The sequence below is a fragment of the Zonotrichia albicollis genome, chromosome 26 (genome assembly GCF_047830755.1).
Source record: "Zonotrichia albicollis isolate bZonAlb1 chromosome 26, bZonAlb1.hap1, whole genome shotgun sequence".
Taxonomy (NCBI): Eukaryota; Metazoa; Chordata; class Aves; order Passeriformes; family Passerellidae; genus Zonotrichia; species Zonotrichia albicollis.
Window position 1 is genome coordinate 7,415,328 of NC_133844.1, and position 13,544 is coordinate 7,428,871.

A 13,544-nucleotide genomic window follows, 5' to 3' on the forward strand; every position below is an offset into this window, starting at 1 on the left:
TTGTGAGAGTCAACACACACCAACCTTGTGTTCTGACCGTGACCAATTTATTTCATTCTGATGTAACCCCAAATTTCCACTACAGCACAGAGACCTCCTTTTATAAAAGGCTGTGAAGTATAGGACATGCAAAATGCAATACAATAGTGGGGAGAGGTTGGATTTTCTTCTGTTTTTTTTTTTTTTGAAACAGATTTAAAATACAGGAAACTGAAATGTGGCACAAACATCACAACTTCCATGCATTGCCTTCACGTGTCTTCCTTTGTTGTGCTGGCACTCTCTGGACTTCAGCATCGAGTTCAAGTCATTCTTGGGAAGAGCAGGAAGTTCACACTTCTTCAAATCTCAGAGTAATCTTAAGGCTGAAATGCATGGGGTTCACTTTTCCTTCATCTTCCAGAGCACCACCAGTTGGTTCACGTCAAGCTGTGTTAAGCTTCCAGCTCAAATGCCAGCCCGAGTTTGTGACCTCCAGCAGTGAAATTCTTGCCATCAATCAAGCCTGAGAGTGTCAGCTTCACACCTGCAAAAGCAAATCATGAGAGCCCTCACACCCTGACAGCTCCCTGTGCAGTGCTCTGAGCCCACAGGAACCGTGGGCATGCACATCCTCTGAACCTTCTGTTCATCTCTTCTTTCTTAAGACAACAGGGAATTAAACCACGGTGCACTAATTAACACTAATTACTCATCTGCAGTGAGAATTACCTACCAGGTCGGAGGGTATGAGTGTAACCAATTCCAATGAGGCTGGCATTGTTCACTTTGGCCTACAAGAAATAAAAATCACAGTATTTATAAAATATTCATACACAAGTGTCCCAGTGCCCTGAGAAGGGGCTTTATGCATTAACACAATTCAGCTGGTTTTACACCAACCTCTATCAGAAGCAAATTCAAATCTTTTCCTTTTCTCAGCAGTTTCCACCTTAAGCAAATGGTAATCCTGCACCAATTCTGCCTGCACAGAATGCCCTGCTCTTCTTCACTGCCTCCTCTATTGTGTCTTTCCATCCTTTAAATACTTTATTTATTTTTTATTTATATATTTATATATATTTATATATATTTATATAATATATAATATTATATAAATACTAAAAATACTTTACATACTTTAAATACCTTTAAATACTCACTACAGTCCCTCAGAGCCTGTTCACATCACCCATTACAAGATTTTTCTTCTCATGACCAAGAAATACATCAATATGCAATCCCCTTTTTGCATTGCTACATTTTCAGCTATTTACATTTCTCATCTTTAATTTTGGTTCAATGGTCCTGGAACTAGTTGTTGTTTTGAAATATAAATGCTTCTTACTTCAGTTCTTATTTAAAACACTCACATGTCAGCTGACTTTCAAGGGTTAACTCACTGTTCAGAGAGGGCTGAATTTCCACCATTATAATCATAATATGGTTTTACATTATGGATTTCAGAATTAAAAGGACACTGTGTCCTTTCATTACCTTTTAAAACATATTTTGCAACCCACTATTCCAAGCACGCTGGTCAGACTATTTCACTATGGACAAAATTATATTTAAGAATTCTTTTCCCCAATAATTTCACCAAATGTGATGTGTGAGGTCCCAATTTAAATCTGCACCACAACAGAAGCCACAATTTGCAATCTACCACACTTCCTCAGTAACTAATTAAACCAATTCATAACACCAATTTCCAGCCTTTAGGGGAGTTTGAAATACAGAATTCTTACCGCAACAGAAGACTTTTCATCCAGCTGGTACCTGCCAGCAATGCCAAAGCGTGTGTTGTTACTGCCAGCGGTCCAGGCCAGGTTCACTGATGTCTCAACCTTGTTGGTGACCTTCTGATAAATAGACCCACCAAACTCAGTGCCATCGTTCCTGGGGGTGACAGAGCAACTGTGTCAAGCCCTGCCTTGTTCAGTAACTCCTTACATTAACCCCTACAATCATTTGATCATTATCTCCTAAAATTAACCAAGAAATCCAATACTGCCCAAGCTCAATATTTCACTGCTACAGCTGGAGCTGGCAGAGTGCTGCTCGTATTTTTCTACACAAAACATATTTTGCTTTGCAGAATGGAGCAGGACTTTCCAACAGGCAGAAACGTTACAGCTTGAGGTTCTGAGAAAAAATAAAATCCAAACCCCACCCAATAAGTGCAGTAACACACAAAGGAGATTTCAGGTATGGCAATGAGGAGACTGCAAATGAAAACCAGGTTGTTTAAATGCACCATTGCAGTTGTTTAAATGCACCATCTCCATCTCAGGCATCTGAATGCCAAAATTACACCAAGGCAGGGATGACAGCTGGAAACAAACAATGCTACACCTGCCCTTCTCCTTTCTTTGGCCATTTCTGAGGGAGAAACTTTGTTTGATTGAGAGGGGGAGAAGGTACAGGAGTTTAATTGCAGGCTTTTTTTGTACTGTGCCATTACAGAAGTTAAAGCTCACAGCTTTTAATTACAAATTACCATCAAGGGCCTTTGCATCACCATCTTAGATAGACAAATCCCAAAATTACTCTGAAACAAGGTGCTGGGACAGCCAAGAGATGGGGAGTTGTCCCTATTTTAGATGTACTGGAAATGAAAACACTGCATATAAATTAATTGCAAACAAATCAGCATCCCCTTCCCTTCTCCCACCTTTGACCTAAGGCCATTGCTGCTAATTATTCCTGCAGCTTTGGCTGCTGTGATGTTTTTCCAGGCTCAGTAATACTCACATGTTACATCACTTGTGAGGCTTCCTCAGGGTGAGAGAGGTAGATGAGAATCTTGCTTCATGATCAGAAGGCTGCATTTATTGATTTATGATATATATTATATAGATAGATATATAATATATAATATTATATATCTATATGATATATAATATATATCATATATATAATATGATATAATATATATCATATATATGATATATATATCATATATATCATATATATATGATATATATATGATATATATATGATATATATATATCATATATATATATGATATATATATCATATATATATATGATATATATATATATATATAATATACTACACTATATTATATATAGTGTAGTACATTAAGACTACACTAACAGGAATAGAGAGAAAATTTGCAGAAGCTGCTAAGCCAAGAATAGAACAGAATCTAAAACCAAGAGAGCTCTCTGAGCCTGTTCCAGAGAGCTTGGCCCTGTGATTGGCCCTTAATTGTAAACATGGAAATGAGCCAATCCCAGGTGCACCTCTTGCACTCCACACCAGCAGATAACCACTGTTCACATTCTCTTCCTGAGGCCTCAGCTTCCCAGAAGAGGAAAAATCCTAAAAGAAAGGATTTCTATGCAAGAACCTCTGTGCCACTTACACGTTAGTGTGCAGCTGGAAGTCCTCTGCCTTGTAGCCCAAGGCAAAGTTCCTTTGTGTGATCTTGTACTTGGCTGTGTCAAAAGCTGTCTGGTAGCCAGCCAGCCAGCCCTCGTAGCCCACCACAGCCCAGCCATACACAGTGGGCCCCGAGAGGTCGATGTCCACGCTGCAGCCCACGTGCACATAATCCCTCTTGTAGGTGGTCTTCAACTTCCCGCTCTTCTTCCTGCACAAACAGCAATTTTTATCCACAGGAGTAAGCAGGTGTGTAAGGAATGTAGATTTGTTTTAATATTTATTATTTATTTATTTTTATTTATGTATTTATTATTGATATATATTTATTAGCTGTCCTTTAAGGGCAGTTAATCAATGCTGTATTCCCTACTCAAAATTTAACTGCTGAAGAGGGCACAGGATAAGGATAATGGTGCTGTGTATTTTCACTTTTCCTCCTACCAACTCCAAACAATCCTCAAGAAGCAAGAGAGACAAAATTGTTTCTCCTTAACGCTTTAAAACCCATCTGGTTTTAATTTTTTTTTCTCTCAGTGGAATGTGTTATGGCATCATCAGTTTATTTCAGGAGCATCATAAACCTGCAGCAAGAGCTGTCCTTCAATTTTGCATTCCTTGCTTTCCTTTCTTCACTGCTCCTCTACCAAAACCAGATTTTTCACCCTCCAGACCTCATCCCCTCACTCTGCCTTTTCCTGGCCCTCTTCTGGCACCTCCTCCTGTTGATTTTGGTACCAGTTCAAACACAACCACAACAAAACTTCAGCACCTCTTTAATCCTCCCCCAACCTCCTTTCTCCTGGCACAACATTTGTGCTGCCAGACCCACACCCAGCCTGGGGTCTCATTCTTGATTTAGCTTCTAATTCCTCATATCCAAGCAATATTTCAATCTCAAGAGTCTTCTGGCAGGCTCTCCCCATCAATAAATTAGCACCAATCCTTATCAGCAGCCTCAACCTTTGTGCATTATTCAGATATAAACTCCCCTCCTTTGCTCTGCTACTTACCAAATTTAAATCTATTGAATTGAGAAAGAAAGAAAGAATTGAGATAGAAAACTAAGTGTTATTCCACTGCCCATTCTGCCTCCTCATTCAACTGTGCCCAGACATCATCTGGCCAAAAGCATCAGCAAAAAAAATATAAAAATTGGTTTACTGATTTGACAGCCTTAGGACTGTCAAAACATGAAGATCTAATTGTTTAAGGGGAGTCAGAGATTAGCACCTGCTGCAAAATGATAAATTTGCCACTGGCCAAAAAGCTGAAGAATCCTTTCAAGCAGAAAGAATAAGTTAATACTTATTAATTAAAGAGAAAGAATTAATTCTCTAATTCCTTCTGAGTTAAGTATTATCCACTGCCTGCAGAAGATTCTACAGATATTGAAGAATCTTCTCCAATAAATGCTGAGCTTTTACCCAATGAGCAAAGTTGTAAAATCCATGTAAAATCAGTGTTTTTAGAAAACCAAAGTATTTTGAGAAGTTCTGGGAAATTCTAGCAGTCTGCAGATAAAGGTAATAGAAAATGTTTACCCTGTGTTTGGTACAAATGTAGTGTCAAGAGCCACCTTCACCCCCTCAACCATCTGCAAAGAAAAACACACATCTGCTCAAAAATCAGCTGAAACAGAATTTCTTATATTCCACTACTAGAACTCCCTGTTTAAACAGAAAACAAAATAGAACTAGAATGTCTCCCTCATGATTTCCAATGAAATCTGATGATGGATTACAACAGGATCTATTCTTCCCACAAGGAACCTTTTCACAGCACAGACTTTGTAAAAACTTCCTGCTTTTACACATAGGAAGTTGACACATCTAGTGCTGGCAACAAGAAAATTATTCACAGAATTATGACAGAAAGAAAACTACTCATGTTTCCTTTTTCTTTATAGTTCAAACAATCCACACAGCAGCTCAAAAATCTCTTTAATAATGCACAGACACTGTGCTTTGAGAGTGCTGCCTGCTGGCAACCCTTTGTGTAAGCACTGCCAAGCTGCAAACATTCAACCTCACAAAATAGATTCAACCTCAAGGCAGCCAAATTTGAGTTCTTATACATGAAATCATTTAAAATCATGAGACTTGTCTTTGGTTTCATAAAATTAAGAGACCTGTCTTTGGTTTCATAAAACTATCAGACCTGTCTTTGGTTTCATAAAATTATCAGACCTGTCTTTGGTTTCATAAAATTAAGAGACCTGTCTTTGATTTCATAAAATTATCAGATCTGTCTTTGATTTCATAAAATTATCAGACCTGTCTTTGATTTCATAAAATTATCAGACCTGCCTTTGGTTTCATAAAATTATCAGACCTGTTGTTAATTTTTTTTGGCCGCCTGGCTGCAGCAGTGATTTCTACACAGTCAGGTTTATTCAACAATGCTGTTCACTCCACACACCTGTAACTGCAGTAATTGCACCCCAAAATCATAACCTAGCACCCCTCATTCCCAGCCTGTGTGTTCTGCAACTTTTTTTAATACTTCAGATATTTTTGTGCAATTTTCATTCTCCATTTGTGCATTTTCTTCTCAATCCCGGAGAACGAAACGAGACGAACAGAATATTTCTGTTCATCTCAATACCATCTCCTACCATTTGCAGAAATATTTCCAAAGTATTTACTCATTCTTACTTTGTTCTCGACACAAATTTCTGTTCCCAATGTGTTGTCTGTGTTCCACTTCTGAGTGAATGTGAGTCCGTGGCATTTGTCCTTGTATTTGGTCTCTAGACTGCCCGAAGCCTTGCCCGTGTCCGTGTTGGAAGAACCGACTGCATTGAATTCCTGTCAGGAGCACAAAATCACAGTCACCAAACTGTCTCATAACAATCACTGAGTCCAACATCACAATCACCAAACTCTCAGTAACAATCACTGAGCCCCATTTTTATGGGAATTAAATAAAAATACAGAGATCAAACCTTGGCGTTATTAGCGCCACGCATCAACCAAGCCATCACAGGGTCACGAGTTTTAGCATCTCACACCCTCCAAATCATCATCCCCACCTAAAATAATTTCTTTTGTGTCACAACATTTGGTGTATCCCTGTTTTGAATATTTCTTTTATTGAGGTGCACTGACAGAGCTTTGGGACTTGTTGAGCTTGGCAAAGCTGTTACACAAAAAGCTGACGCCTTCATTCACTTCTCATCATGGGAGTTTGATTATTTGCTACCCCCATTTTAACTTCACCACACTTTTCCCAAGTTTATGCATCAAAAAGTCCAAAATGGCTGTTTTTGCAACACTTCACAATGTGCTCTGTACCTTCACTGTGACTCTATACCCAGATATAAAAAGATATTTGCTTGGGATACAATTCCTGGATTTTCCTTCACAAACTCCTATAATTGTGAAGAAAAATCCAGGATTATTATAATTATTATATTGTATTATAAATATTCTAATATTTACAATATTATTATAAATAATATTTACAAAAATAATTGCCTTTATCATCTTACTAGTACTGTCCCAATTGTGGATGAAAAAGCAACTGGAAATCTGCTCCCCCTTAGGAGAAGCAATGCTAAATTCAAGTTAGGTGAATAAGAAAAAAAGTGTTTTCTCCCATTTCTCTGAACATCTTGTGTGTTCCTGGATTGTGTGATTTCCCCTCCCTGAGTTTCAGCAGTGAAAATGTTTTCTGGAGAATTGCTGCACCCTAACATTGTGGTTCCCCCTGCCATTTATGCCATTTTCATTTACACACTTCATGTACTGTGGTGATGACTTAGACAACTTCTCCTCCATTCCCTCAGCCAGCAGCTCCACTTCAGAAGTCACCTTTAAATTTCAGACCTTTTCTCCTTCCCAGCAGCAGAAACCTGACCTGAGCTCCTTGGTCTGTCAGGCTGCTCCTTCCCTCAGCAGGGCAATGGAACTTGGAATTTTGTCTAACATTTATTTTGTTATATGCTATTCAGTCAGTTCTTCACACACCACAGCTCCCTGTTATTTAGTGGAACAGAAATCTCAGGATTAAACTGAAACAGCTCAAGAGAGAATCTGCTCAGTGCTCCATGCACAGCTGAGTGTGGCATTGCCACAGCAGTGAGCTCAAGGTACATTAATCTGGTTTTAGGAAGCATCTGAGAACTTCTCTCATTTGTTATCTCTCCAATATTTCCCTTGAAGGAAGAGAAATCATTTGTCATTACATTTATAAGTTTTGTCTCTCTTGAAGTTTAAGAGATGGATCCATTGCCAACATATCCAAGCTCTGGAACCCTGACTTTGCAGATCCTTCTCGTCCCAGGATTGAATTCCTGGGTGTGTGTTTGACAATTCTGGACTTTGCAGAGCATCCAAGGGTACCAAGATTGTCTTTAATGGTTGTGAAGTGCTAGGGAGCCAGCTCACCCTCCTCACACACAGCCTGGGGCACTGAGGGATGCTGCTGGGGCAGGAGGAGACATTTACTTAAAATAATGCACTACTGCAACAGCATAATAATAAATATAATGTGTTGTTATTATAACACATCTAGCAGCTACCAAAACATGTGACAGAAGTCAGGATGTGTTAAGACTACTTTAAAACAAAATTTCTATACAGTGTTCTAATGTCACTTCCACAAATTCAGTGTAAAGATGTCTCAAACCCGCATCAGAATTCAGAAATAACTTTCTTCTAATCTTAGAACAGGAGACTGATTAAAAAATAAAGAAAGCTTGGTTTCTTTCTCAGATGAAGTAAAGGACAGGTTGTAAACATTAATCTCAGAGCCAAAGGAAATAAAAACCCTTGCATTGTCCAAAAAAGCCAAAGCATTCTGTCAGGCATCAAGAACTCAATCTGCCTCTGGAAGCAGACACCAGAGACAGAATCTGCTGCCATCAGTTTTATCTGTGTCAACTGAAACACCTCACCAAACCACGATTTCTTGGAGTTCTTGTAGCTGAAAAATCCAACTCATTCTGGCTCCATGTCACACAGCAGCAGCTCCTCATTGAACTCCCTCTAGCTCAGGGTGCCTGGCATCCACAGCAATGCCATGCACTCAGCAGGCAAAACCACTTGCAATCTATGGAAGTTAAAATCAACACACACAATATCACTGTGGCTTTCTAAATCCACAGGGAAAACTTCAAACATTTGTGTTGTAACAATCTGAGGACTGTCAGCATCCATTGTGAATTAAATCTCGTGCTTTGCTCTTCATTTCATCCCCAAAACTCCATTTTTGTTGCATCAGAATCACCAATAAGCTCAAAACCTGAAGCAACAGACAACTGTACCAAACTAATTTCTATCTTGTTTCCCCTCTTGCTGTTTTTACTGGTTGTAAAAGATTGCAAATGGTTTTCCATGCATGGATCACACAGATCTAGGGCTATGGACGCAGCCAAACTGTGCAACACCAAAAACAACACAACTGAAAAGAATTCATCAGTTTACAAATGATTTAGTATGCAGCACAAAAAGCCTTGTCAGATAAAGCAATAAAGAGGCAACATGGCAAAACAGTCACCATTCTTACCAACTGGATAAACATCCCAAGAAAATGGCATGGAAAAGAAAAAGCCCATTTTAGAACTTCATACATTGTTCATGTTCCATCACAATCAGAGACAGCATAATGAACTATTAGCAAATTGTTTGAGAACCAAAACTTCCAGCCAGGAAAATTGCCTTTAAAGAGATGTCAGTAAGCAGCAGCAATAGTGTGGAGACCACCTAATTCATGTGCCCACACATTCCTGGTGCACAATGCAAATAATCATCAAAAGCTCATTAAAGGCAGAATACAGGAATGCAGAAATGAGGATTTCCACCATTTGCATGATAAGAATGCAAGAGGAGGGAGCTCAGGCAAATGCAGCTACAAAATAGGCTGAGAAACATCTTACCAATGGGAACTCAGTGTAAGAAAAATATTACCTAGTAGATAATGCATGCCTGTGGTTAAAATCAAAATTATCACACCCATTGCTAGTTTTGAAATTGCAAGGAAGCTCCACCTCTCCATCATTAAAATGGGGGTGAAAGGATATTCTTGTTACTTGGAGTGCTAAAACTTATTCAAGCTCTCAAATATAGGATACTGCAGGACTGTTTTCAGTTTTCATTTAATTCAGTTCAATTTAATTAAGTCTTGAATTTTAAGCACAGTGGAAATGAGTGAAAACACAGTTAAGTTAAACTCCAGTGCTTACTTGTCCCTTGAATTTTTTGGATAAAAGTCTCTCTGGACTAAAATTCTTATTAAAACTAATAACTGCAGGGAAATTCATTATAAATAGAAATGAGAGCTATGTAAGGTGAAGAAATTCATTTTTGGAATGTGTCAATGGAAGAGGCAGGAAATAACAACAAGGTGTGTGGAAATTCTTGCACGGCACAGGGAAAAAAATTCCTGCTCCATCAGCTTCATGCTATTGCAGAAATATCTCAGTCAGGTGTGATTTTAAAATGAGAAATGAAAGAGAAGCAATTCCTGCCAGTGAGCTCTAACACTTGGTAGCAGCTCAGGAATTTGTGCTTCCTTTGGATGGCTCAGTCCCCAGTACTCACCACCCCACTGGAAGACTTGGTCTTCAACTCCAACTTGACCATTCCAAATCCTGAAAACAAAAACAGCACACAGCACCTGTTTCACTGACAGATACAAACAAGGTTTATTTCCAACACACCCAAAGAATGCCAGACAGGGGATTCTGAACTGGCCTGAAAGAGTTTTTATGTTTAAACAGTGGTGGAACATACTGAGGGTTATGAGAAGGATGACTGAAGGAATTCTGACAACTCAAAGTAAGTTTTCTCATCATTTATATATATAATTTTTAGTCATAACAGACACCAACCATCAAATACCTCCACTTTCTGCAGCCACCTGCAGTCTGGCACCCATCAATACAATTAACCAACTCTTCTGATTTACTCAGTTTACATTTTATTCCTGATTTCAGGGCAGGAAATTTTTCTTCTCCTCTACTCCAAAAAAAAGTTTCAACTTATTTCAATCAGTGCCATGTACAGAAGTATTACTGATGGAAGGAGTTATGAGAAGGATGAAGGAGTTATGAGAATGATGAGGTTATGAGAAGGATGATTGAAGGAGTTGTGACAACTCAAAGTAAGTTTTCTCATCATTTATATATATATTTTTTAGTCATAACAGACACCAACCATCAAATACCTCCACTCTCTGCAGCTACCTGCAGTCTGGCACCCATCAATACAATTAACCAACTCTTCTGATTTACTCAGTTTACATTTTATTCCTAACCTCAGGGCAGGAAATTTTTCTTCTCCTCTACTCCAAAAAAAATGCTTCAACTTATTTCAATCAGTGCCATGTACAGAGGTGTTACTGCTTTTTTTCCTTTCTGTCTGCTCTGAATCCAGGGAAATATCTGGCCCTTGCACCAAGTAGAAAAGCTTGAAGTAACTGACTTTAAATTAGGGAATTTGAGTTAATTTTCAGCACAGCCTGAACTCCAGGGTGGGAGAGACCAGACCACAGTGCATTTTAGGGATTTTGGGATACAAATGAAATCTTTATTGCACACAAACTCAGATTTTAAAAAAATCAACATTTTCTAGGTACTGTTTCCAGAAAAAGGACAAATCCAAATACTGTGAAATTATCTGCATTCCAGCTTTAATATGAAGCTATTCTGATTAACATAAAGGTCAGTCTTCCTCAGGAACCTGTTACTGCCACATATGGTCTCCTGCAGCAATCTGTATCAGTGTTTCTGATTTAATGACTCTAAATAGAAAAATCAGAAGGTAAAAAAAGGAGGCAGCATTTTTCAGTCTGTTCTGGAGGGCACATTAAGGTCCAACTTTTAATCTTCCCCCCAAACTCTCTGCCACTGCAGCACTATCATAACACAAGTGCAAAATTCAGAATCCAAAGGGGCTGGAGGCTCCAGGGCTCTGCTGGGAAGGTTTCAGGGAATCTCTGAGGTACCTGTGTTCTTACAGGCATTTTCAAGACACTGATAATCAAACCATCCTTATCTCACTCACCATATCCCTTGTTGAAAACATCCCTGGCAGACTTTCCCAAGTCACTGTACGACGGTGGGCAAGCCATTGGATCTGCAACACATCATTTATAATCAAAATAAGGGAGCTGTAAGAACCTTAGCAAAACATCTAAAATACATCCAAAGCATTAATTAACATCTATGATTAGCAGGCTCTGAGAATGTCACCAACACAGAACTGTCAGATCTTTGGAGAATGTTCATCAAAGTCATTGTTGCTGCTTTGTCCCAAACAAGCTCTGATTCAAAGAATTTCTAAAAGCCAATCTTTATTTATAATCACTGAACCCCAGCTATTAAATTCCACTAAATGCTGGCCTCACAGTCTCACACTGCAAAAAGAACTCATGGGAGCTTCATGGCTGTTCTGATAATGAGGAAATGTTGCTTTTGTGATAACTCCCATTGGGAAAGGGACCTGGAGTGGCAAACAACACCCACACTCAACAATTCCAAAGGAAAACAGGTGGCACTTCCATCTGCACCTGCACTTCACAAAAAGCTCTTTCAGAGATGTGAAAAACATAAAAGAGATCTCTGTATACTGTCCAGTAGCCATCAGTGAGTATTTCAGCACTGTGCACACAGAACAGCAAAAACTAAATTTCCTAATATTGTTACAACTACGTGAGAACATAGCTCAAAAGGATGGGCATGTAATATTGCAGTGCAGATGATTTATTAGCTACCAAAATTTAGGGGTTTTGCATCAGAAAACCCACAGTAAAGAAGCAGGCAAAGTCTTTCCCAGTGGAAAATGAGTCTTCCTCTTTTCAAATAAGTTTGCATAAATCTAAAGGCACACCTGCTCCAAAAAAGGTGTAAAAGATGCTCCATTCACTTGATTTTAAGGACAACTCTTTGTCATCCAAAAAGGTGACATTTAGGATTTCTGATGTTGGGTGTTGCAGAGAAAAACATGAACAAATGCATCAGCAGTAGCAATGGCAATCTCTTGTGTTTATATCTTATTTTAATCAGGCTACTGAGAAAAATTGTAAGCCTGCTCACTCTCTAACAGCATGCAGGTGTATGTTGTGTGTTCTGTGTGTTTGAATGTGTGCGTTAAATTTGATGCAAGCATTTAAATGGTATTAAAAAAAGAGAGATTCTCGAGGTTAGCCCATACTGAAACACATAAATTCTTTGCTAACAACAAGCAGTTCTACAACAGATTTGTCTGGAAGAATTGAGCTCGCTTTCACAACTCTTAATATTAAATCTGAACGGTAACAGGTGACGAAACACAGACTGAAGCGGGAAAAGCAACACAGCATCGCTCTGGTGGGGTAAGTATAAAAAACCAAAACCAGCCGAAAAACCAAACCGAACGATGAATCCCTGCACAAGCGCTGCCAACACGCGTGCGGGCGTTTCCCGTTCCCTCAGGGCTGCGGCGGGGCCCGGCCGCGAGCACCGCGCGCTCTTTGGCGGCGGGGCCGGCGGGGCGGCGGCTGCGCGGCCCCGGGAGCGCGAGCGCCGCGCCCGCCGCGGCTCTGCCCGCGTTACGCAACGGGTAACGGAGCCTCTGCCGGCCCCCGTGCCGGCGCCGGGGCAACACTCGCTGCCAGCCGCCTCATGAGTTCGTGCCTCCCGGCTGACACAGCCGGAGCAGCCGGCAAGAGCCCCGGCCGCGCGGCCTCAGACAGAGAGAACCGGCCGCGCATCCCGGGGCCGCCCCTTGGGCAGCGTGTGGGCCTGTGGGTGAGGAATTGCCGCCGCAGCGAGCGGCCGGCGCCCCGTCGGGCCTGCAGCAAGGGGACGCCCGCCTCCGCCTCGGTGAGGCGCAGAGGACAGCAGCGGGCTGCAGGCGGCCAGCGCCGCGAGGCCCGGCCCCACCCGGCCCGGCCCTGAGCCCCGCCGCGGCCCCGGCGCTACCTGCCGCCCGCGCTGCCTCCGGTACGGCTCTCGGCGCCCCCACGTCCGCATGCGCGGCGCGGGCGCTGCGCACGCGCCCGGGCTGCGGCCCCGCCCACCCCCGCGTGGCCCCGCCCCGCCCCGCCCAGTGCGCGCGGCCGAGGCGCGGCGGGAGCGCGCCCGGGGCTGCCGCAAGCGGAGCCGGCGCCGCCGGTACCGAGCGGCGCTTCCAGGGATGGAGGAGACCTGCGGTGCTCAGTGCCTGCCAGAG

The 13,544-nt window shown here is 41.2% G+C and overlaps 1 protein-coding gene across 1 annotated transcript; it reads right to left on the reverse strand.

Moving 5' to 3' along the window:
• Positions 1-162: 162 nt before the first annotated feature.
• VDAC3 (voltage dependent anion channel 3) lies at positions 163-13,403 on the reverse strand. The gene is made up of 9 exons (XM_005497414.4): positions 13,295-13,403; positions 11,397-11,468; positions 9,933-9,982; positions 6,045-6,197; positions 4,932-4,984; positions 3,371-3,598; positions 1,728-1,878; positions 716-773; positions 163-526 (listed from the first exon to the last, which is right to left on the reverse strand). Exons 2-9 carry the CDS (start codon positions 11,461-11,463, stop codon positions 435-437), a joined length of 852 nt encoding a protein of 283 aa, XP_005497471.1. The 5' UTR covers positions 11,464-11,468; positions 13,295-13,403; the 3' UTR covers positions 163-434.
• Positions 13,404-13,544: the final 141 nt, after the last annotated feature.